We start from the raw sequence: 22,310 nt of genomic DNA, 5'->3' as shown, positions 1-22,310 counted from the left end.
GTGTTAAGGGATCTAGGGTTGATCTGCCAGCTATTGAACCAGATTGTGTCAGTGTTAAAATTAATTCTTTGGTTATTACATACGTTAATCGTGCATAAACCATTTTTTTCTAAGATTTTGCATAGCCAACTTGTTAGGGATATCGGTCTATAATTGGATGGATTACTTGCATCCTTTCCTGGTTTATTTATTGGAATTATTATGGCATGTTTCCATTTATCAGGAAAGACACGTTTTAGCCAGATACTATTATAAAATTTTAATAAATATGATTTAGCTATAGGAGCAAATGTTTCTATCATTTCAAATGATATTTTATCATATCCTGGTGCGGTGGGATGACCAAGAGTTGATGGCATTATCTAGTTCATCCATATTAAAAATTTAATTATATTCCAGGTCTTCAAGAGTTTCAAAATTGAGTATTATATTTTCTTTTTGTTTTCTGATATTTTGAAAATGTACATCTAGGCTGGAGTAAGCACTCATGTTTTCAAAATGCTTTCCAATTATGTTTGATATTTCATAAGTATCATGGTATATTTTTCCATTTAAATGTATTGCACTTCTTGGAGGTCTTATATGTTTTCCATTGATTTTCCTTATCTTTTGCCAGATATCCCTTGTGGATGTGTTTGACGATATGTTTAAGACATATTCCTTCCATGATGTGATTTTTTCAGCTATTACAGTTTTTCTAAATTTGGCTGTATATTTGTTATATAGTGGTTTAATGTGGTTAATTGTTATGTTTGTTATAACTATTTTGTTTAATATGTTTATATTATAGGGCATTTTGTTGAGTGATTTAAGGCGAGTTTTGAGTCTGTTTAGATTGCGACCCAATATATGTTTTATTTTACTTAAGGTTGTTAAGGTTGGGTTCCACCATAGGACAGGGGATTTTGTGGAATGTGATTTGGTTTTTGGAATACTTTTATCTGCAGTATTTATTATGAAGTTTAAGAAGGATTCACATGTAGTATTGTGATCTTCGTTATGTGGGAATGGTGGTATGTTTCGTGTGTATAGGAAATATTCATCCCAGTTAGCTTTTTTAATATTATATCTTGTAGGTGGCAATATTTTGATATTACTTAAGTAATTCAGAATGATTGGGAAATGGTCACTTGTGTATGAATCGTTTAGGACGTTCCATTCAAATTTCTCGGCTACATCATTTGAACATAATGAAGTGTCAATTGAAGAAAAGGTTAATTGTGTATTTGAAAAATATGTTGGAACTTCACTTTTATTGAGACAACACAGGTTGTTTTTCATTATAGTTTTCTCTATGTTGATTCCGGAAGTGTCAGTGGGGTTATTAGTATCCCATAATGGATTATGTGGATTAAAATCTCCTACTATAAGTAGGGGTTCCTGTATACTTTTGCTAATAAGTTCAGAAAAATAACTAAAATTTCCACTGAAATTCGGTTGGTTATATAAATTACAAATACATAGTGATTTTAATTTTGTCAGGCATATACAGTTTAATTGATGTTATTTGATATGGCATAGATGGTATGTCAAAAGGTTCGTATGTAATGCTATTATGAACGTATATGGCTGTGCCTAATTTTTCACCGTCAGTTGGTGAATAACAGCAAATTTTATAGTGTTGGATATTTGTAGGGTTACCTCCTATATGTTGTAGACATATGCACATTGGGTTGTGGTCTTGTATGATTCTTTGTAATTCACCCAGACGTAGTCGGGTTAAGAGACCATTTATATTCCATTGAATGATTTTATATTTCATTATTAAAAGGAATTGGTGTTAACTTCTGTAAACTGATTGCCGATTTTACTTTGTCTCGAAGATTATATGCATTTCAATTTATGTGGTTTTATAATTGTTGTATTTGAATGTTGGTTATTACACATTCAGCAGTTGTTTGTTTTTCATAATTGAATATTTATAAGTAAATTTTTTATTTTATAATTTTCTTTTTGTATTTTAAGGATTCAGAACACAATTTGTTCTCATGTTGGTATGTTAAAGGGCATTTCCTTAATTTAATAAAATTGTCTATACAATTTCGTACTGTGTCCTTTGTCTTGGTGGTTAGTTGGTTATATGTATATATGAAGCACTTATTACAGTAACCTTAAGACAAAGCATGTTTGGTAATGTCAGTTATTGGTTCAGAAGTATTTCATCTAGCTTTAGAAATTTCTGGTTTTGTAATTCTAGTGGTCCTTTTCTGTAGTGATAAGGACTGTTGGTTTGAGGGGTTACTTGTTTTGTTGTTGTTAATGGAATATTTGAGTCTTGTGGATGGTTGGGGAGTGATAGTTATATTTTGGTTTGGTTTAATGGTATAATTTTCATTAGTATTATTTGTTGGGAATTTTAAAGTGTGATTAATTGATTCTTTACTGTCCAGATGTTGGGTGTTTGATTGGGATTGAGGCTAATTGTGTATTTCCACTTGTAATGAGGTTAGTACAATATCTTTTTTAAAATGTTATCCTGGTGTAGTTGGAGTTTCTTTAGATTGATTGTAATTTTTAATATTTACTTTTTTCCCTTAGGTGGGGTTCATTCCAGTGCGTATTCTTTTCTTTTTTGTCAGCTCGATTATTATTATTATTTGACTCCTCTTCCATTGGAAGTTCTTTTCCATGGATATCTGAATCTCCCATATTAGTACTAGTGGTATTGCAGATTTTACTTTGCCTCGTAGTTTACATGCATTTTAATTTATTTGTGGTTTTTTAATCGTTGTATTTTATGTTGGTTATTAGATTCTGCAGTAGTTTGTTTTTCATAATTGAATATTAATAAGTCTATTTTTTATTTTATAATTTCCTTTTTGCATTTTAAGGATTCAGAACATAATTTGTTCTCATGTTGGTGTGTTCAAGGGCACCTCCTTAATTTAACCTCTTCATTACCGAAAGTTTGTTTGGAGGTAGGCAGGTACCACCATTCAAGTCTACTAAACCGCTCCGGGTGCATAAAGGTGGTACGAAGAGTACCACCAAAACTCCTCTTTTCAGATAGGGACTTCCAATCATTCTGTAATTTCGGTTTGAAGAATTTGGAGCAAAATAAACAGTATGACACGATGCCAGACGTATGATGAACCCAAAAAAATATTATTACTGCTTATAGTAGTGTGTAGGTGACAGATGAACTGCGTCTCAACAAAAAATCACAAAACCAGACAAGCGTAAACATGTAATAACTTCTACCCAAGTATAAAACTAGTTGCATCATCATTTACTGTATTTATTTATTCATTCACTTATTACATTTTACAAATAAAAGATATGAACACCAGATAAATGAAGGTAAAAATAAAGCCTTATAGTAACTTTATATATATAAAACCAAACCAGGGAAAAAGCGAAAAAGCGTTTTTTTCTGAGGACAAGAAACTTGAAAAATTAGTTTAGATACCCCTAAAGTTTTTTTCTGTGATGAAACTAATCTTAGAAAACATAGAAAATTACATCGACCAATTTTTGAGAGGTATACTACTATAAAATTTGCGATTTCTTAGTTGCTTTTTTTTTTTTTATTACGTGCTTATTTACTGTTTTATTTTGATAATACTTTACGTGCATGTTCCAGGTGGATATACCAACATTCTGTAAGACCGAATTTCTATTCAAGACTGTAGTTTTCTCACCGACCACCAGTGTCCCTTGTACAAGGGACACTGAGTTTCACATTTTTTTTCATAAAATCATTTTTTTCCCTGTAGGATGATGAAACTCACAGAGAATATGCAGTATTATAGTGCTAATAATACCTGATAATTTCATTAGCCTGTCTTGATTAGTGTATTTTTGGCAAATATTTTTACGATCGGCACCCCTCCAAACTGGAGCCTACACTTCACTACCGAGAGATTTGGTTCGGCAGCGAACGCAATGTTTACATTCTGCTCACCCACCCGGTAAAGAAGGGGTTAATAAAATTGTCTACAATTTCGTACTGTGTCCTCTGTCTTGGTAGTTAGTTGGTTATATGTACTTACAAAGCATTCATTATAATCACAAGATGAAGCATGTTTGGTAATGTTACTTATTAGTTCAGAAGTATTTGGTCTAGCTAGAAATTTCTGGTTTTGTAATTCTATTGGTCCTTTTCTGTAGTGATAAGGACTGTTGGTTTGAGGTGTTATTTGTTTTGTTGTTGTTAATGGAATATTTGGGTCTTGTGGATGGTTGAGGAGTAATAGTTATATTTTGGTTTGGTTTAATGGTATAATTTTCATTAGTATTATTTTATGGGAATTGTAAAGAGTGATCTTTACTTTCCAGATGTTGGCTGTTTGATTGAGATTGAGGGTAATTGTGTATTTCCACTTGTGATGAGGTTAGTTTAATATCTTTTTTAAAATGTTCTCCTGGTGTAGTTGGAGTTTCTTTGGATTGATTGTAATTTTCAATATTTACTTTTTTTTCCCTTTAGGTGGGGTTCGTTCCAGTATTCTTTTCTCATTGCCAGTTCAATTATTATCATTATTTAACTCCTCTTCCATTGGAAGTTCATTTCCATGGATAACTGAATCATCTATGTTAGTGGTGATATTGGTTATTGTAATATCACTTTTATTTTGGCCTTCAGTATTATTGGTATGAAATTTAGTTTCTATATTTATATTTTCTTGTTTGTTATTGTGCTGCTTGATGTCTTGATTTTTAGTCATATTTGAAAAGGTGGGGTTTTTTATGGATTATTAACTCCTCTTACTTTTAGCTCAAGTCTGGCTTCCATGACTGACATCTCTGTCCTATTTATTAACAACTGAAGTTCTGTGTTATATTGGTAAAAAGAGCACTCCTTAGTTTTCTCGTGATGGGCTAGTCCACAATTAATACATTTTGGTTGATTACAGTTCCAATTAGTGGTATGGTCATCTGAGCACAGACTGCACATATTGCCTTATTACATCATTTTTTGTATGTGTCCATACCTTGAGCACTGTGCACATTGTAGTGGTTTTGGAACAAAAGGACTAACTTCTCTATTTTGTCCATGAATTTTTATTTTAAATGGTAGGTCTTAAGCCTGTAAATTTTATTTTGACAATGTTGATATTTTTATTTTTGTCTTTCCTACTTGAAATCAAGTATAACTCTAAATCGTGGATATTGTTATATCTCAATTTTAAGGAGTCTAACAGCAGTTGTTTTGAAGGAAGCTACTGCTCGCTATTGGGTAGGTTGACTGTACCCTGTACATAATTCAATGTTTCGTGGCTTGTAATTGTTACTTTTATATTATTTATTTCTGTTATACTCAAAAAGGCAGTGGACTGCTTTTTATTGGTTACTTGGATAAGCCATTCATTGTCCTTGATGTGTCTGCATTCCATGTCTTGTGTTGGATATATGTAAGTAATTTGTTCTCTAGTATCGCTGCTGAGATTTTGTTGTCAGCTTTGAGGATTAGAAATCTTGACCAGTTATCTGGTCCAAAGAGGTCATCAAAATGTTCCAATGTGGGATTAAGTCGGTAATTTTTGTTTCTTTTTGGTCCTTGTTTTATGTATGTTGCTTGTCTATTATGATTTTTATATTTTTCTGTATTGTTGGGAGGATTATTTGTCTCTAACTCAGAATTACTGTTCATCATATATGGTTCCATTGTTACGATATTGGAGTTTACCAATTTATTTTTGTTTGCTTCTTTTTTATTTATGCACTCTACTTGGTTTTCTGGCTCTGCTGCTTTACTTGGAACAGGGTGTTCTTTTGTATCATTCATAGTACTTTCACTACTTGTGGCAGTACCAAGGAAATTCGGGAGTGACGTGCCAATAGTCATCAACTGTGCCGGAGTTTTTCCAGCATGGGGCCCAGGGGTACTCAAATCATTTATTTCATTAATCATAAATTTGAGATTAGATTACAAAAAAAATTTAAAAATTTTGAAAAGATATCATTGGCCCTTCGTGAAGTTAAATCTTCCGCCAAAGGCACAAGTGAGAAAGGACTCCCAAATGTCTGCATCCCTACCCTATCCCAAAAGGGGATGGCATAACATGATTAGTATGGCCCAAGTGTAAGCAGAACCCACTTGCTAGGACAAAGAGTATTACAATAATACAATTATCCCCATCCTAATCACATTATGGGCAAACTGGATAGAATGCAGAGTTCTATTCCTAGAACCAGGCCCCCCTTGGAATCCGTGGTACAGCTCCACAGAATAGTTCTGCCTGAAAAACAGGTCTGAACATTGTCGGGTAGATGATGGATCTACCACAGTTCTCACTATTTAGCTTCGGATTTAACTCCACGTTAAGCCGTGATACGTTTTCTCATTTATTTGCTTTCAAAAATTTTGGCAAAAATGGAAAAGTCCACAGAAGTTAACTCGAAAATATATAATGTCATATGGGACTCTTGGGTTCAAACCTGGGAAGAGATTCCTGAGATTCAAGAGCCCCCTCACCACATCAAGGTGGTCCCATAATGAGGGGATGAGATTAGGTAAAACAAATGAAATGCAAATTTCTTGCATATATTAAATATGACAAATTCCTAATCAATTTCTATTTCCCATAGCTAACAAACGTGAGGTCTTAACAATAGGATAACCTTGTGCCAACTGGAAACCAGTTAAAAACAATGAAAGATTGAAAAGCCAGATATCTGTGGCATCTGTCAACTCATGCGTATGTGAGGTGGAAGCTGGTCACTGACCAGGCATAGAACACCATACCTTCCTTCATCTAGTAAACTCTATTCTATTTTAATCCTATTCATTTTTACTAAGATTTGTATTAGGAATGTAGTTTTGATCTTCTCCATTACTGTCATTACTTTTAATACGGTAATTTCTAGCACTGTAGTATCTAGAAAGACTGAGGCATAGAGAGAGAGAGAGAGCGAGATGAGCATGGATGAGTTGCTAAGAGACGAGGAGATGAGGGATGGTGAGATTGGGATGAGTGACAGGAGAGAAAGCCTCGATTCGCGCTACTGGGGAGAGCATGCAGTTAACACAGAGAATGGTTGGTGTATGATGACCGAGCGGAGACGAGGAGAGAGAGAGAGAGAGAGAGAGGAGAGAGAGAGAGAGAGAGAGAAGGGGGGGTGACTGTGTGTGCATGCGTTCGGTATAAGTTCTTGTCTGTGGAGCGAAGCACCGTAGCCAGACTTCGGCCTATTCAGAGTGAAATAGGCCGAATTCTGGTCACTGTCAGGTGAAGTGGTTGAATCACCTGTTAAAAATAGTTCAAGTTTCTTCATTAGAAGCATGTTGCATAATTAGTATATATATTTTCACTTTCAAATGGCTTATAAAAAAAAGTCATTCATTCATATAGAATAAATGTTATATTTGATTATTTTCTCACATTTTTTCTATTTTGAATATTATTTGTAGCTTTGAGATGCTTCAAGTAATGACAATTATTGTTAAGCATCGTTCTTCAGCATTTTCCATTTTTGACATAGGAACTGTTTTGCCAGAAAAAAATTCACGACAGTGTGGATGGACCAAGTAACCCATTCATTGACACAGTAGCATATTGATATGAAAATGGAAAAAAATACAGGATACAAATCACATCTCATTAAGATTAATTTTTCTTTTTAATCACATCTTCATGAGGGATGTAAATACCGTTTAAATACTAGATCATGCATTCACATTTGTGAGAAAGAAAAGATTCAAGTAATGAATAAGTGTTACCAATTATGAATGCAAACCTCTATGAAAGTACTTGAAAGGATAACCTAAATAAGCATTTAAGCAAAACAATGTAGATGATAATCACTTCACAAATGGATGTGATCATATGTTCTATAGAAACTGTGATTTATACATTTAAATAGATTTCCTAATATGCATAAGAGCAAACTGCCAAGTGTATTATAAACGACTTTTAAAAAATGACAGATTTTTAATCAATTTGTATTTTTCATAGCTAACAAATCTTCGGTATTAACAATAACATAAATCTTCTCACGCCAGCTGGTAACTGGTTAAAACAATCAAAGATTGTATAGCAAAGAATCTGCGAGATCTGGCAACTCACTAGAAATGTGTAGAATGCTTATCATTGCATTTGTCATACATGAGTGGACAAAATATCATAATTATCATATATTAAACCAAGCTCTCTCCTTCTCTCTTTACTCTACCCATCTCAACTGGGAAGAGTGAAGAACAGTCACTCTAAGTTTGCCCTGGTGGTGATGAGACTAGCACCATCTATGCACCATTAAAATGATGGCCAGAGGGTCGACAGACTTTTGAACTTCAATGTACTTGAATACAGGGGTAACTTGAATAGTTTTCAAACTTTGTTGTAAGCCATATATTTTTAAGGTTAAAGTTGTAAGATGACCTTAAAATGATATTCAAGTGTTTTAGATGATAGTTTCGAGCATATTCTGTGTAGGATGATAGTTTTGGTATACATCTGGTGTTTTAACTTTTAAAATAAAGTTATAAATGTTTTTTGAGGGGGCTTTAGCATTTGAACTATTTAAATAGCCAGTTATAAGCATTTTTAGAGGGGGATGTCAAGTACTCATGGATTTTAACTATTTGCAGGTGGTTGTGGTCCCTATCCCTCATGATTACCGGGGGTTGACTGTATATCTTTTATTCTGTGTGCGCATGCATGCATTTGTATACTTGCACAAATACATTGTATTAAGGAGAAGGGGGGAGAGGAGGAACCTGTGCAAAATCTGCAAATCAATAGCATTTTTGTTTTACTGGAGTTCAGCCTCATACCCCACCAACTACACCATTCCTGACCTGGTCAATGTCCCAACTGAGGATGGGGGCTGCTTCATTTCTTGTAAGTGGAGACTCCAGACCATAAAAAGGACTTAATGCACCTGATGAGTTTTTGATAAAACCATAAAGAGTTATGCATAGATAAGAAGCATTATCTTCCCATTTGCAATACTCAAAACAATGCTTCTGCAATTGGCTGAACTTCCCAAAATTTCATCAAAGCATATGTACATATGAAAACTGGAAACCTTCCATTATCTTACCTTAGAAGATGCTGAAGTAAAACCTTCAAGGTCTCATAATTTTCAGAAGGAAGCTTCCGCACAGCTTTGGTTAGCTTTTCAACTTGTTGGTTCATCCGACGAAGTTCTGTTGAATGAGGGACACATTAGTTGTGATAGACTTGTACCACTATGTATAATAAAGTATCCTAATTGTAAAACTTTCATTTTGCAAGCACTGTGCTCAGAAGCTGATAACAAATGGCTAGTTTCTGTTGAAAATTTGGGGATTAAGACTATTTTAACATGAATAGGTTCCTTAAATCAAGTCTTAGATTCCCTTTGGGTGAATGGCTGGAATCTCACTCAGATGATAAATCAATCAATGCTGCTTATTAGCCAAACTTTCTACTAATACAAAAATAAAAATTTTTCATGATATACAAAAATTTATTCCTATTACATAATAAACTATCAAAGGCCTGCTTTTAAAAAAATAGATGACTGCACAAGATCTAAAGATTTAGATACACATACAAAACACGAACAATGAATTAGGTAACATAAACCAAATTAACAGTAATAACACAAAATGAAAAATAAAAAGGTTAATATCTAGAATATGTATGGCCTCCCACACATTGGAAATCCAAAAACTGATAATAGTTAGGACCACTGTACTTAAAATATAATGCAAGGCAACTGAGTTTTCAACAATGAGTATGAAAAATCTCGTTATCAGCACTACCTGGCATTCACAGTAAGCACATGCATTACCAAACTGTTTTCCACAACAATATCTCAACCATTATCTTCAATCAAAGGCTGATGCTTGGAATTTTTAAATAAGAAAAAGTTTGATACCTATGCTGGCAATGCAATTGATAGCATACTGAAGCAGCCAATTCCACTTAAATGAAAGGAAATATTAAAGTTAAAATTCAATGCAATAAAAATATTTTCTATCTCCTAACTGACAATTAGACACTAAAGCCAATCTACAGAGTATGAAGGCATGCGCAAGGACCAAATACTGTACGTACTGACATCTGAAACTCACATAAAACGATAAAAAGCTGATACAGTATTGATATCCACTGGTGTGGATACAGGCACTGCCGTTTGTTTGTTCAATTTGATTTAGAATTACTGTTGTTGAAGTGTGTTTGAATATGTGTGTATGTATGTATGTATGTATGTATGTATGTATGTATGTATGTATGTGTATGTATGTATATACACATATATATATATACATCTACTGGTACCTTGACATACGTAAGGCTCAACTTACGAAAAACTCGAGATACGAAAGCAAATACGAAGATTTTTTTGGCCCTACATACGAAAATAGCTCAAGTTACGAAAGGTTGTTGCTGTAAAGTCACGAGACTCGCCCGGACCACCGAGAACAATTTTAAAACTCGCCAACTGAGTAAACTCGCCACCATCCTCCCACTCTCCCATTGGTTCCTGATGCTAGTCACCCCATAAGATCCTGCTCTCCTATTGGTCAGCATCTACCCCTTGTGCTCTTATGTATTCTATTGGTAAAAGGATGCTGTAAATTGAAAAACTTATTCATGCAATACATTTAATAAAAAAAAAAAAATAGAATAGAAATGAATGGTTATTGTACTGTTTGGTAGATTCAGTAGTTGAAGAGAGAGAATGAAAATTTATGGCTTACTGTGTGCTAGGAAAAAGTGATTGCTTGGCGATCATTCGGTACTCGTAAGTGCTGGATGTAAACAGAAGTTTGAAAGCTTTTTTTTGTTTTATTGTTTATTATAGTTAATGGTTACTTAATAATTAATTATTTGAAATGAGTACATGCAATACATTTAATAAAAAATATTGTGAATTAGATATCATAAAATATGAAATAAATTAGACTGCTATCATTGAAGCCAACAAATATGTATTTTCTAGAATTCTTCTTCTGTTTTAATATTACGTATATGTTTCATTATAGCTGTCAGTAACTCAGTATCTCCATTAGGTAAAGATAGAATAAAGAATAGAAATGAATGGTTATTATACTGTTTGGTAGTTTCATTAGTTGAAGAGAGATGCTAATGAAAATTTATGGCTTACTGTATGCTAGTTAAAGAGATTGCTTGGTGTAAGAGCTGAATGTAAACAAATGATTGGCAGGTTTTTTTTTGTATATTATAGTTAATGATTAATTAATAATTATTTGAAATGAGTACATACAGATTATTTATACATTTTATTGGCATATTCTAAGCTTTTAGCTTCTTAGGTTTAGATGTCAGAATCATAAACTAGGCTACAGCAGCAACTGCTAACATAGGCTAGGCTTATTGCTAAGGGACATATGCTAAAGTACTAATATATGCAGTAAAAATGGGGTTGAACATTACATGCAGTTGAATATTACTCAAGTATGTACAGTATTTTGCCTTTTTGGAGTCATATTTCTTCCGTCGGATTGGCGTCGTAACCCTAGAACATGTGTTGTAGGCCTGGAAATATAATTTACTGGGGTGTTTTTGTAGGGCTTGGAACGGATTAGGCATTTTACATGTAAAATGCGTTTCAAGATACGAAAAACTCATGATATGAAGGCCGCCTCGGAACGGATTAATTTTGTATCTCGAGGTACCACTGCATGTATGCATGCATGCATAATATATATATATATATATATATATATAGTATGATATATATATATATACATATATATATATATATATATATAGTAGATATATATATGTATATATATACATATACAGGCAGTCCCCGGGTTACGACGGGGGTTCCGTTCTTGAGAGGCGTCGTAAGCCGAAAATCGTCGTAAGCCGGAACGACGCTTGGAAATATGTCTTAAACTAATAAAAAGTTATAAAAACCTTACTTGTAATCCTTTGGTTACACTACATGTCGTTTCCTGTAGTTTTATGTACAACCTGGAGTTATTTTCATAAAAGAATGCTGGTTCTTGAAGGTAAAAACTATTGTAATCCTCTGGTGACACTACATTCTTGAAGTTTTATGTACAACCTGGAGTGATTTTGCAAAATCTTGAGGGCTACAAGAACAGCTGATTACTATTTACGTATCATATAGACTAATTAAAGTAAATGTATCTTTAAATAGGCTTATATATTAGTATCAACAAAACATTTCCTGCCATGAGTCAGAGGCCGTTTAATGAAACGAACACTTCTCTGTCCTATCTGTTCAGAAAATAAACGTTACGTCAATCCCCGAGACCATTGTTGCCAAAGCGTCTCTCTCTCTCTCTCTCTCTCTCTCTCTGATCAAATTACATTGGAAACTTGACATACGATTGCCCTAATATACGAATGTTTTGAGATATAACAGAAAATTTGCGAAAATACAAGCTTTGATATACAACGAAATATTTGAGATACGATTTTGCGATGAGTGTTAGTTGTATAGGCGACCGATAAATGGCATTCAGTCTGTTTGTTTGTTGGTGCTGCATGTTAACACGTCGTTGTTTAGTTCGTTGTATTTGCGCCTATTTTTCGTGTTATTTTGTCTATTTTATTATTAACCATGGGTCTCAAAGCTAAAGACAAAGCAGGTGATAAGAAAAAACCCAAGAAAATGATTTCGATGGAAGCAAAACATGAAATTATAGCAAAGCATGAACGTGGCGTTCGTATCGTCGATTTGGCAAACGAGTATGGTCGAAATCCTTCTACAATATCCACGATCATCAAGCAGAAGGAAGCTATAAAAACCCCCGAGACCATTGTTGCCAAAGCGTCTCTCTCTCTCTCTCTCTCTCTCTCTCTCGCTCCTCTCTTGTTCTCGCTCTCTCTCTCCTTCTCTCTCTATTCTCTCTGATCAAATTACGTACTGGATAATGTCTCTCTTTGGATACTTCGATTTTGCCAAATATTGAGGGCTACAAGAACAGTTGATTACTATTTACGTATCATATAGACTAATTAAAGTAAACGTATCTTTAATAGGCTTATATTATTAGTATCAACAAAACATTTACTGGCATGAGTCAGAGGCCGTTTAACGAAACGAAACACTTCTCTGTCCTTAACTCGGAGCGTCGGAAGACGCCTCTCTCTCTCTCTCTCTCTCTCTCTCTCTCTCTGATCAAATTACTGGATAATGTCTCTCTTTGGATACTTGGAATTTGCGTTGTAATCTAACCAGAAACTTCGTTTTGTTATTATTACTGGAAACAAGCAATGATTTTTTCATTATTTGCGCTTTTGGACTGTTATATGTAAACTAGTATGTATTCATTCGCTCGGAAACTAGTTCCGCATATGAGGCGTCACTAAAAAACATAGAAAAATACAACATAAAAAGTGTCGAAAATCATCATAATCTCAAAATTTTTGTTGTAATCTAACCAGAAACTTATTTTTATTAATATACTGTGCTAAACTATAAAGGATTTTTATCATAGTATGCGTTTTTTAAAAGCGTCGTTAACTCGGAGCGTCGGAAGACGCCTCTCTCTCTCTCTCTCTCTGATCAAATTACTGGATAATGTCTCTCTTTGGATACTTGGAATTTGCGTTGTAATCTAACCAGAAACTTCGTTTTGTTATTATTACTGGAAACAAGCAATGATTTTTTCATTATTTGCGCTTTTGGACTGTTATATGTAAACTAGTATGTATTCATTCGCTCGGAAACTAGTTCCGCATATGAGGCGTCACTAAAAAACATAGAAAAAGACAACATAAAAAGTGTCGAAAATCATCATAATCTCAAAATTTTTGTTGTAATCTAACCAGAAACTTATTTTTATTAATATACTGTGCTAAACTATAAAGGATTTTTATCATAGTATGCGTTTTTTAAAAGCGTCGTTAACTCGGAGCGTCGGAAGCGTCAGCGTCGTAACCTCGGAACAAGCGTCGTAACCCAGGACGGATTTTTCCATTGAATATTTAAGAAAAAGCGTCGTAACCTCGGAACGTCGTAAGCCGGAACCGTCGTAACCCGGGGACCGCCTGTATATGTATATATATATATATATATATATATATATATATATATATATATATATATATATATATATATATATATATATTATATATATATATATATATATATATATATATATATGTGTATATATATGTATGTGTATATATATATATATATATATATATATGTATGTATATATGTATATATGTGTATATATATATATATATATATATATATATATATATATATATATATATATATATATATATATATATATATATATATATATATATATAGTAAGTCTATCACATTACCGTGATTCATATAGGTACATATATCGAACTACAAATGTCCTTTAATATCTAATTCGCTCTACCTCGGAATTAATATATTTTCATATATGTTTAACCGAGGGGGAATTTATTAAGCGATAATAGAATTGGCGATCGTCAGACGCGAACCATCGACCTCCCAATTCTAGGACTGGCAGCGAAGCCCCAAAACCACCCCGCCACCGCAAGAGATATAAGTATATGCCGCCGCCCACCTTGAATACCTGACGCGCATAGGTATTGTTTGCTTTGGAGACTGCATACAGCCCATCTCGTCCTCGGTTGCGTGGTAGTGCTTTTGCCCGCACGTGGTCATTATATAAGTCTATCACATTACAGTGATTCATATACATATATCGAACTACAAATGTCCTTTAATATCTAATTCGCTCTACCTCGGAATTAATATATTTTCATATATGTTTAACCGAGGGGGAATTTATTAGGCAATAATAGAATTGGCGATCGACAGACGCGAACCATCGACCTCTCAATTCTAGGACTGGCAGTGAAGCCCCAAAATCACCCCGCCACCGCAAGAGATATAAGTATATGCCGCCTGCCACCTTGAATACCTGCCGCGCATAGGTATTTTTTGTTTTGGAGACTGCATACAGCCCATCTCGTTCTCGGTTGCGTGGTAGTGCTTTTGCCCGCACGTAGTCATTATATAAGTCTATCACATTACCGTGATTCATATAAATATATCAAACTACAAATGTCCTTTAATATCGAATTCGCTCTACCTCGGAATTAATATATTTTCATATATTTTTAACATACACATATATACAAATATATGCAGACGGCCCGCAGTTAGTGGCGCAATCACTTAGCATCTAATTGGTTTTACGGCTGTCGTCAAAAATATTAATTAAAAAATTTGGTATTTTAAGGTATTTTTTATGGCACAATTTTCGGTTAAAAGCGCCGCTAGTGCCATTATGTCTTAACGAGTACATACATTTGTAGAAATACCGTTCAGACCATAAAGGTTATGCAAATGATATTAACCCTTAAACACTGAAGCTGTGTTTTAAAAATTGACTCCCGTATCCCGGCGGCGTTCACGAGTGAGCGCTGAAGCGGAAAATTTTTTTTTTTTTCAAAAATCACAGCACACTTAGTTTTCAAGATTAAGAGTTCATTTTTGGCTCCTTTTTTGTCATTGCCTGAAGTTTAGTATGCAACCATCAGAAATGAAAAAAAATATCACAAAAAAAAATTTCATATATAATTGTATACAAATCGCGCTGTGAGCAAAACGGTTAAAGCTAACAAGTTAATTTTTTTCGTTGTATTGTACACTAAATTTCGATCATTTTGGTATATAACACATTGTAAAAAGATCAAGGCAACACAGAGAAAATATTATCACAAAATAATGCATGAATTTGTAACGCTCAGACGTAAAAAAAAAATGTTTTCAAAAATTCACCATAAATCGAAATATTGTGCTAGAGACTTCCCGTGTGTTGCAAAATGAAGGTAATTGATTGAATATTACTAGACTGTAAGTGTTGTAGCTTACAATTACAATTTTCGACCATTTCGGGTCGAGTTAATGTTGACCGAAGGACGAATTTTTTCTATTTATCGTTATTTATATGAAAATATTTCAAAACTGATAAAAGCTACAACTATGAATTGTTTTTTGTTGTATTTTACATAAAATTGCGCACATTTTCATATATAATACTCCATGTAACGGCTAATATAAAATGGTGCAAAAATTATGTCAATGTGACTAAGTAATTTCTGAGATGTGTCGCTGATACTTTTTAGTGCGAGAAGAAAGAAATTCACGCTTGCGCGCCTGGGTAACGATTGTAAACCAAACAACACCTTGATCCGTGAGCTCCCAGCATCCCCCAAGGCGCGTGATTCAAAAGTTTTTGCCTGGTAGGCCTAAAACTATTTTTCCCCGAATTTTAAACAAATCTTTTTTATATCGACGTACCATACGTCCAATCGGCACCCAACAGACAAATTCTATCGACGTTTAATACGTCCAATCGGCGTTAAAGGGTTAAAAATTATTATTGGGAGTTATTACTTAGGTATTAGGGTAAACTATATGCCCATGACGCTGTTCTATGCCACCGCCTGCCGCTCTTCCGAAACTATCGAGTTAAAAAAGTGCAAATTTAGCGATCGATGTGTCAATTTATAAATGTTCATGCTTTTATGTTTAAAATGTGTATGAAAATGTATTATGTAAAGGGTTTTACTGATGACAGCTTTCTCTTTGCTTAGACTGGCGAGCAACGCACCAAAGGGCATGGTAAAATTCGGTTGAGTCATTTGATTTATTACTACTTATACAATTCTCACTCTCTCTCTCTCTCTCTCTCTCTCTAACGCGATGTTTCCTCCTGATCGATAGAACATTATCAAGCGATAACTGCTGAGGGACTGAATTCCAGTGGTGAGTCCATCTCCTTTTATCGTGGTGTTGCGAGCTCTTTAGTACGGTCAGAGCACCTCTCCGGCAGGTCGGGTTTTCATTAGTTCCCGGGAAGGTGACTCATACGGCGGGCGTTGACGAGTCTTGCAGACCTTCTGGATATCTGTACGAAGAGAGCCCCTTTCACCACCCACCGAGGACAGATGTACCGCCAAAAGGACGGCATAGCGATGGGGTCCCCCTTAGGAGTCCTCTTCGCTAACTTCTACATGGGAGAAGTGGAAGAAAGGGTCTTCTCTCAACACAGATGTCCCCACACATACGGACGCTATATCGATGACATCTTCGTGCAAGCCGACTGCGGGGATGAGGTAGAAGCCCTTCGGCAGCAGTTCCTGCAGCACAGAGCACTCAACTTCACTGTTGAGTACAGCAGCAATGATCGGCTCCCCTTCCTCGACGTCCTTGTCACGAAGACGAATCAGAAGTTGGCAACTACAGTTTACACCAAAGCTACGAACCTTGGACTTTGTCTGAATGGTGATAGCGAGTGTCCTGCGCGGTTCAAGACCACCACCGTCCGGGCCTTCGTCAAGAGGGCCCTCTCGCACTGTTCGACGTGGCAGGACACACACCTCGAACTCGACCAAGCATCCCAGACGCTAATTAACAATGGGTACTCGAATAAACTCGTAAACCGAGAAACTCGAGCCGCCCTTGACAAGTGGTACATGACGGAGGAAGAGAGAAGGAACATTCCGCCCACGGAGGATATAAAACTTTTCTATAAAGCCTTCATGCACCACCAATACAAGGAGGAAGAAGCAGCCATGAAGAAAATAATAGAGGAACACGTCCGCCCTATGGAGGAAGGAAAGAGAGTGTCCCTCATTATTTACTACAAGAATCGGCGTACGAAGGACCTCCTGATGAAGAACAACCCTTCCCCGCTGGTAGGAGACCCCCTGAAGCAGTCCAACGTCGTCTACCGATACGTATGCCCCGCCCAAAGATGCCCTGGGATTTACATCGGCATGACGACGATGCACCTGTCAAAAAGGATTTCCTGCCACGCCCAGGAGGGCGCCATTAGGCAGCACGCCCTTGTAGTACACCACAGAAACATCACGAGAGACGACATCGTCAGGAATATTAAGATCATCGGGAGAGCACTGACCCACGACGTCTGTGTCTCCTAGAAGCGCTGCTCATCCTCGAGGAAAAGCCTCCCCTTAATACCAGCCAAGAAGCGTTCCTGATACCGACGTGTGTGAGGAGGACCACACCCCTCCCCCCCAACGAAAGTACCAGCGCGCATGAAACGAACACCGGACATGAAAATAATACCAGGGGTGACGTCACTCAGGTAGAAGCTAATCAAGAGGCTCCCGGTGATAACCCCCACCTGAGAAGGTCTGCAAGACTCGTCAACGCCCGCCGTATGAGTCACCTTCCCGGGAACCAATGAAAACCCGACCTGCCGGAGAGGTGCTCTGACCATACTCAAGAGCTCGCAACACCACGATAAAAGGAGATGGACTCGCCACTGGAATTCAGTCCCTCAGCAGTTATCGCTTGATAATGTCCTGTCGATCAGGAGGAAACGTCGCGTTAGAGAGAGAGGAGAGAGAGAGCAGAGAGATGAGACGAAAGACGAGAGAGAGAGGAGAGAGACGAGATGAGAGAGAGAGAGATGAGAGAGAGAGAGGAGAGAGAATTGTATAAGTAATAATAAATCAAATGACTCAACCGAATTTTACCATGCCCTTTGGTGCATTGCTCGCCAGTCTAATTAACAACGAGAAAGCCGTCATCAGAAAGATAGAGAAGACTCTTTACAAGATTAATAGTGCTGAAGCAGCAATCATTTTTAACAAAACATGTCTACGAGAGGGTCTCCTTCCGAAATATTATTATTATTATCATATGAAAATATACATACGTATACCATAAAAATCTCTCATCTCAGTAAAAGAGAGAGAGAGAGAGAGAGAGAGAGAGAGAGAGAGAGAGAGAGAGAGAGAGAGCTGGAGTTCGAAAGAACTAGAATCTTACTAATTCACTGCAGTATTTTCTTTATTAAAGTGATTGGTCTTTACATTAATGTTAATATTTGAAAATTAGTAAATCATTTATCATACAAAAAGCATACATCTCTGTAAGAGAGAGAGCGAGAATTATTAGTTATTATGCGATATCATTCAATCTTATTAAACTTACTAATACAGTATTGATCAATATTAATGTTTTAAAATTAGTAAATCATTTTTGTATCATAAAAATGTATTTAAGCATGAAAATAACATCAAAATACACTAATTAGTGATAATTTATCGTCGGAAAATCCCGCGAATAGGCGAATTCACCGCAAATAATGGGTAGTTATGGTCCAGAGAAAAATCCGCGAATCAGTGAGTCCGCGAATCCAGAAAACGCGAATACGGGGGGCCCACTGTACTTATAAAAAAGTTGTTTCTCGTTTGATTGTTCATGGCTGTACATGTTTACGCAATGAATATAACGTTAAAACCCTACTTTCATCATTCTCTTTTGCTGTTTTTCACCTTATTTTACTAGAAGATGGGATAAAGTTAGGTTATTGTAATTTGGTCTCCCGTAAAATCTGATTAACGTAAGACGAATTATCGTAACTTGAACACTATAGCTACCTGTGCACTGTATAAAACCTTATTATAGCTTTACATACTCCAGACACCCAAAGGATTAAAGGTTGGCTTTTTTCACTTTACAGTATTTATAATACTATAATGCACTGTAAAGTACTACTGTACAGTAAATTCTATAATACAATACTGCATAAATATAATTTTACTTATTGCGCCATTGTGGGATTGCGGCGCAGTTTGACTTGGTCTAGGGCGCTGTTTACTGGTCTAGTACTACACTGAAAGAAGGTGTGAGGCGGCCGTAGACTTTAAAATCGCCTAGCGTCGAAAATCTCTCGGCGTTGGCAGCCAGGAACTGAACCCCTGCCACTAACTGAGAGCCGCCTGTGTATATATATATATATATATATATATATATATATATATATATATATATAATATATATATATATATATATATATATCTTAATTAATTCTAGAATCTATACAGGTATCCTTAACTGAAAGCAAATGGCTAGGCTGTATACTAATTCTATAGGAATCTTTGTTAAAATCTGCAAATGACCTAAAAGCTTTCTGATAAAAACAAAAGCTTTCCATTGGAACTCATTTTCTGTGCTTGTTTTCTATCCAAAACCTAATAGTACTTTAGCCCAGTGAAAATATCAAAACCAAGTTCTTTGATATACTTTTCAACACTAAGATTACTATTGCGTGATTCATTGCACAGGAGAAAAAAGAATGCTTGGGAACTGTGGACATTGGGATGAACAATGCATTTCCCAGGAAGACTACTTGTAAAATTTCATAGGAATCAGTGTGATTAAAAATATTTGGATTTCTTTTATTTCTAATATTCAATATTCTCCAACAAAGTTCAACTAAATCCTTATGCTGATTATGTATATGGGCACCTGCACATCCCACATAATTGCCTTTCACAAGTGGAATGGTATAACATATAATGCTTATAAAAAAGAAAATCATCCACTGCAAGTGAATTGTTAAAGTTGAAGTTAGCAGTTTCAGTCCTCCACCAGGCTATTGCCTCTTGGGCTGATATCAGCTGGGTATTCCCAACCCCTTAACCATGGCACCGCTCATGGCACTAACCAATACTAGACACTCACTATTCGCCCCATGACGAGGAGGTGAATGCTGGCCTGAGAATTACAAAACAAGCACATTACCAACTGTGCTAGCCCTCAAATAACAACTTCACTGAATTACCATTATGCAGAATTACCTTTCATCACAGATGAAATGGCAGATATGTCACAAAGAATATTACATACCACATGAGAAGCATTAACTTTACAGTCAACTACGTACTCAAAAATAACAATTTCACTGGATTATCATTCAGGCCTTAAGCCTGTCACTGTGAAGACTGATCTCAGTCATCACAATGACTTATCCATGATGTGAGACTGATCTCAGTCTCCATAATTTCAATTATATTTAGGTACCTCATAATAGACAATACGTCATTTTAAGGAGATTTGTCTATATTCTAGCAAAGAATGGCAACATTTGTTATTTGTTTCTAACTTACAGGATAATCACAGGACAAGGGCTAGACCTTCAGTAACCATCAAAATGCTACACACCATGGAAGTTTCTCTCAATGATGTAGACTTGAGCTACAAGATAGTTCTGACAGTGTCAATAGTGAATATGGTGATGTTTATCATAACTTAGCTATAGACAAACCACTTAGAAAATTTTTTTACTTTAGGTTTTACTAAAAATGATCACAGATCAGAGGAAATGACAAAAGAGGAAGAAGATTTGTCAAGCAACAGAGGTGGCGTGAGTAAACAAAGAAAACATGATACAATTTGCAAATGGATGTCCATAGAAAATTCAATTTGTAAAAAATCGGTGCTCTGAAACTTTTATTGGATTTGAGGTATTTCCAGACAAATTTTTTAGCCAAGAGCAAGCATAAAGTTTCATACTGTTTTAAATTTTGTACTATAAAGATTTCCATAATGAATAAAGAAAATGGCATTACTTTATGTCATGCTTGGAGAGTATCACACTGAAATGAATTGCCAATAAAAGCTACATAATTCAGTATTTGTATAATTAACTATACTATATCATTTGCACATTTTATCACTTTCATAATAAAACATTATAAATAAGATACTAGTAGTATAATGACATAACAATAATGAAAATAACAAAGAATTAAAGCACAACTATAAAAAGTAGAAAAATGACCAATTTTCTAAGACAATTTGTATTTTTCATAGCTACAAACCTTCGGTCTTAACAATAAGATCATTTCTAGTTCCTAGCTAGATCTGGTCAAATTGAAGATGAAAGCAAGGAATCTTGTGAGATCTGGCAACGTGTGCGTATATCGGGTGAAAAGTGGTCAAGGACCATGCATCCACGCCACAGCGTTCAATCTTTCCTTAACTGCCTGAACGAGAGTTGTGGTTGATCTCTCTCAGCCTTTACCCGGTTCACTGCCCGTTTTCGCTTGTGTTTCTGTGTGTGCTTATGTGTGCTTTTATTATGGCTTCTTATGCTCCTTCTTGGCCTCGTCAACGTGTGTGCCCAGGAACTCCAGGTTTCCTGTGTTCTCGTTTTGGCTTCTTCAGCGACCGATCCTCACATCACTTGTAGTAGATGTCGTTCTAACGTTTGTACAATAACGAACCCCTGCACGGAATGCCGTGCGTGGCCTAGAGAGCAGTGGGAGGGATTTTCTTCTCCTCTTCTCGATGCTTCGTCTCCTGCTGTTGTCACATCCCATACTAGTGTTGTGCCTTTGTCCCTTTCCTTTTCTTCCATCGATTCATTGTTTTTAGTATCGGGAGGCCTTCAGGCTGATTTATTATGTAATGTCACCCCCCTCTTCCTTGGGAGTTAATTTAATTCCCGAGAGAGAGGAGGCTTTTTCATCAGTTTCTTTAATTTCAGATTTGGAGGCATCTGAAATGGTGGTGTTCTGGGGGACGCTTGGGCTACAAGATCCACCCTCCTTGAATGGGTTGCTGACGCACTTCATGGATGCTTGCCACCCCCCTCC

General features: G+C 35.8%; 1 protein-coding gene across 3 annotated transcripts in view; it reads right to left on the bottom strand.

Annotated features, from left to right (window-relative positions):
* The window catches only part of LOC135211116 (uncharacterized), a 366,483-nt gene that overhangs the window by 28,258 nt on the left and 315,915 nt on the right, over nucleotides 1-22,310 (bottom strand). For all 3 annotated transcript variants that reach the window (XM_064244219.1, XM_064244220.1, XM_064244221.1), the window contains one exon: nucleotides 8,986-9,091. In XM_064244219.1, coding sequence (XP_064100289.1) covers nucleotides 8,986-9,091 — 106 coding nt within the window. The remainder of the gene's footprint in view (nucleotides 1-8,985; nucleotides 9,092-22,310) is intronic.

This window comes from Macrobrachium nipponense, chromosome 4 (assembly GCF_015104395.2).
Source record: "Macrobrachium nipponense isolate FS-2020 chromosome 4, ASM1510439v2, whole genome shotgun sequence".
NCBI lineage: Eukaryota > Metazoa > Arthropoda > Malacostraca > Decapoda > Palaemonidae > Macrobrachium > Macrobrachium nipponense.
This window is presented reverse-complemented; position numbering and strand designations above follow the sequence as displayed.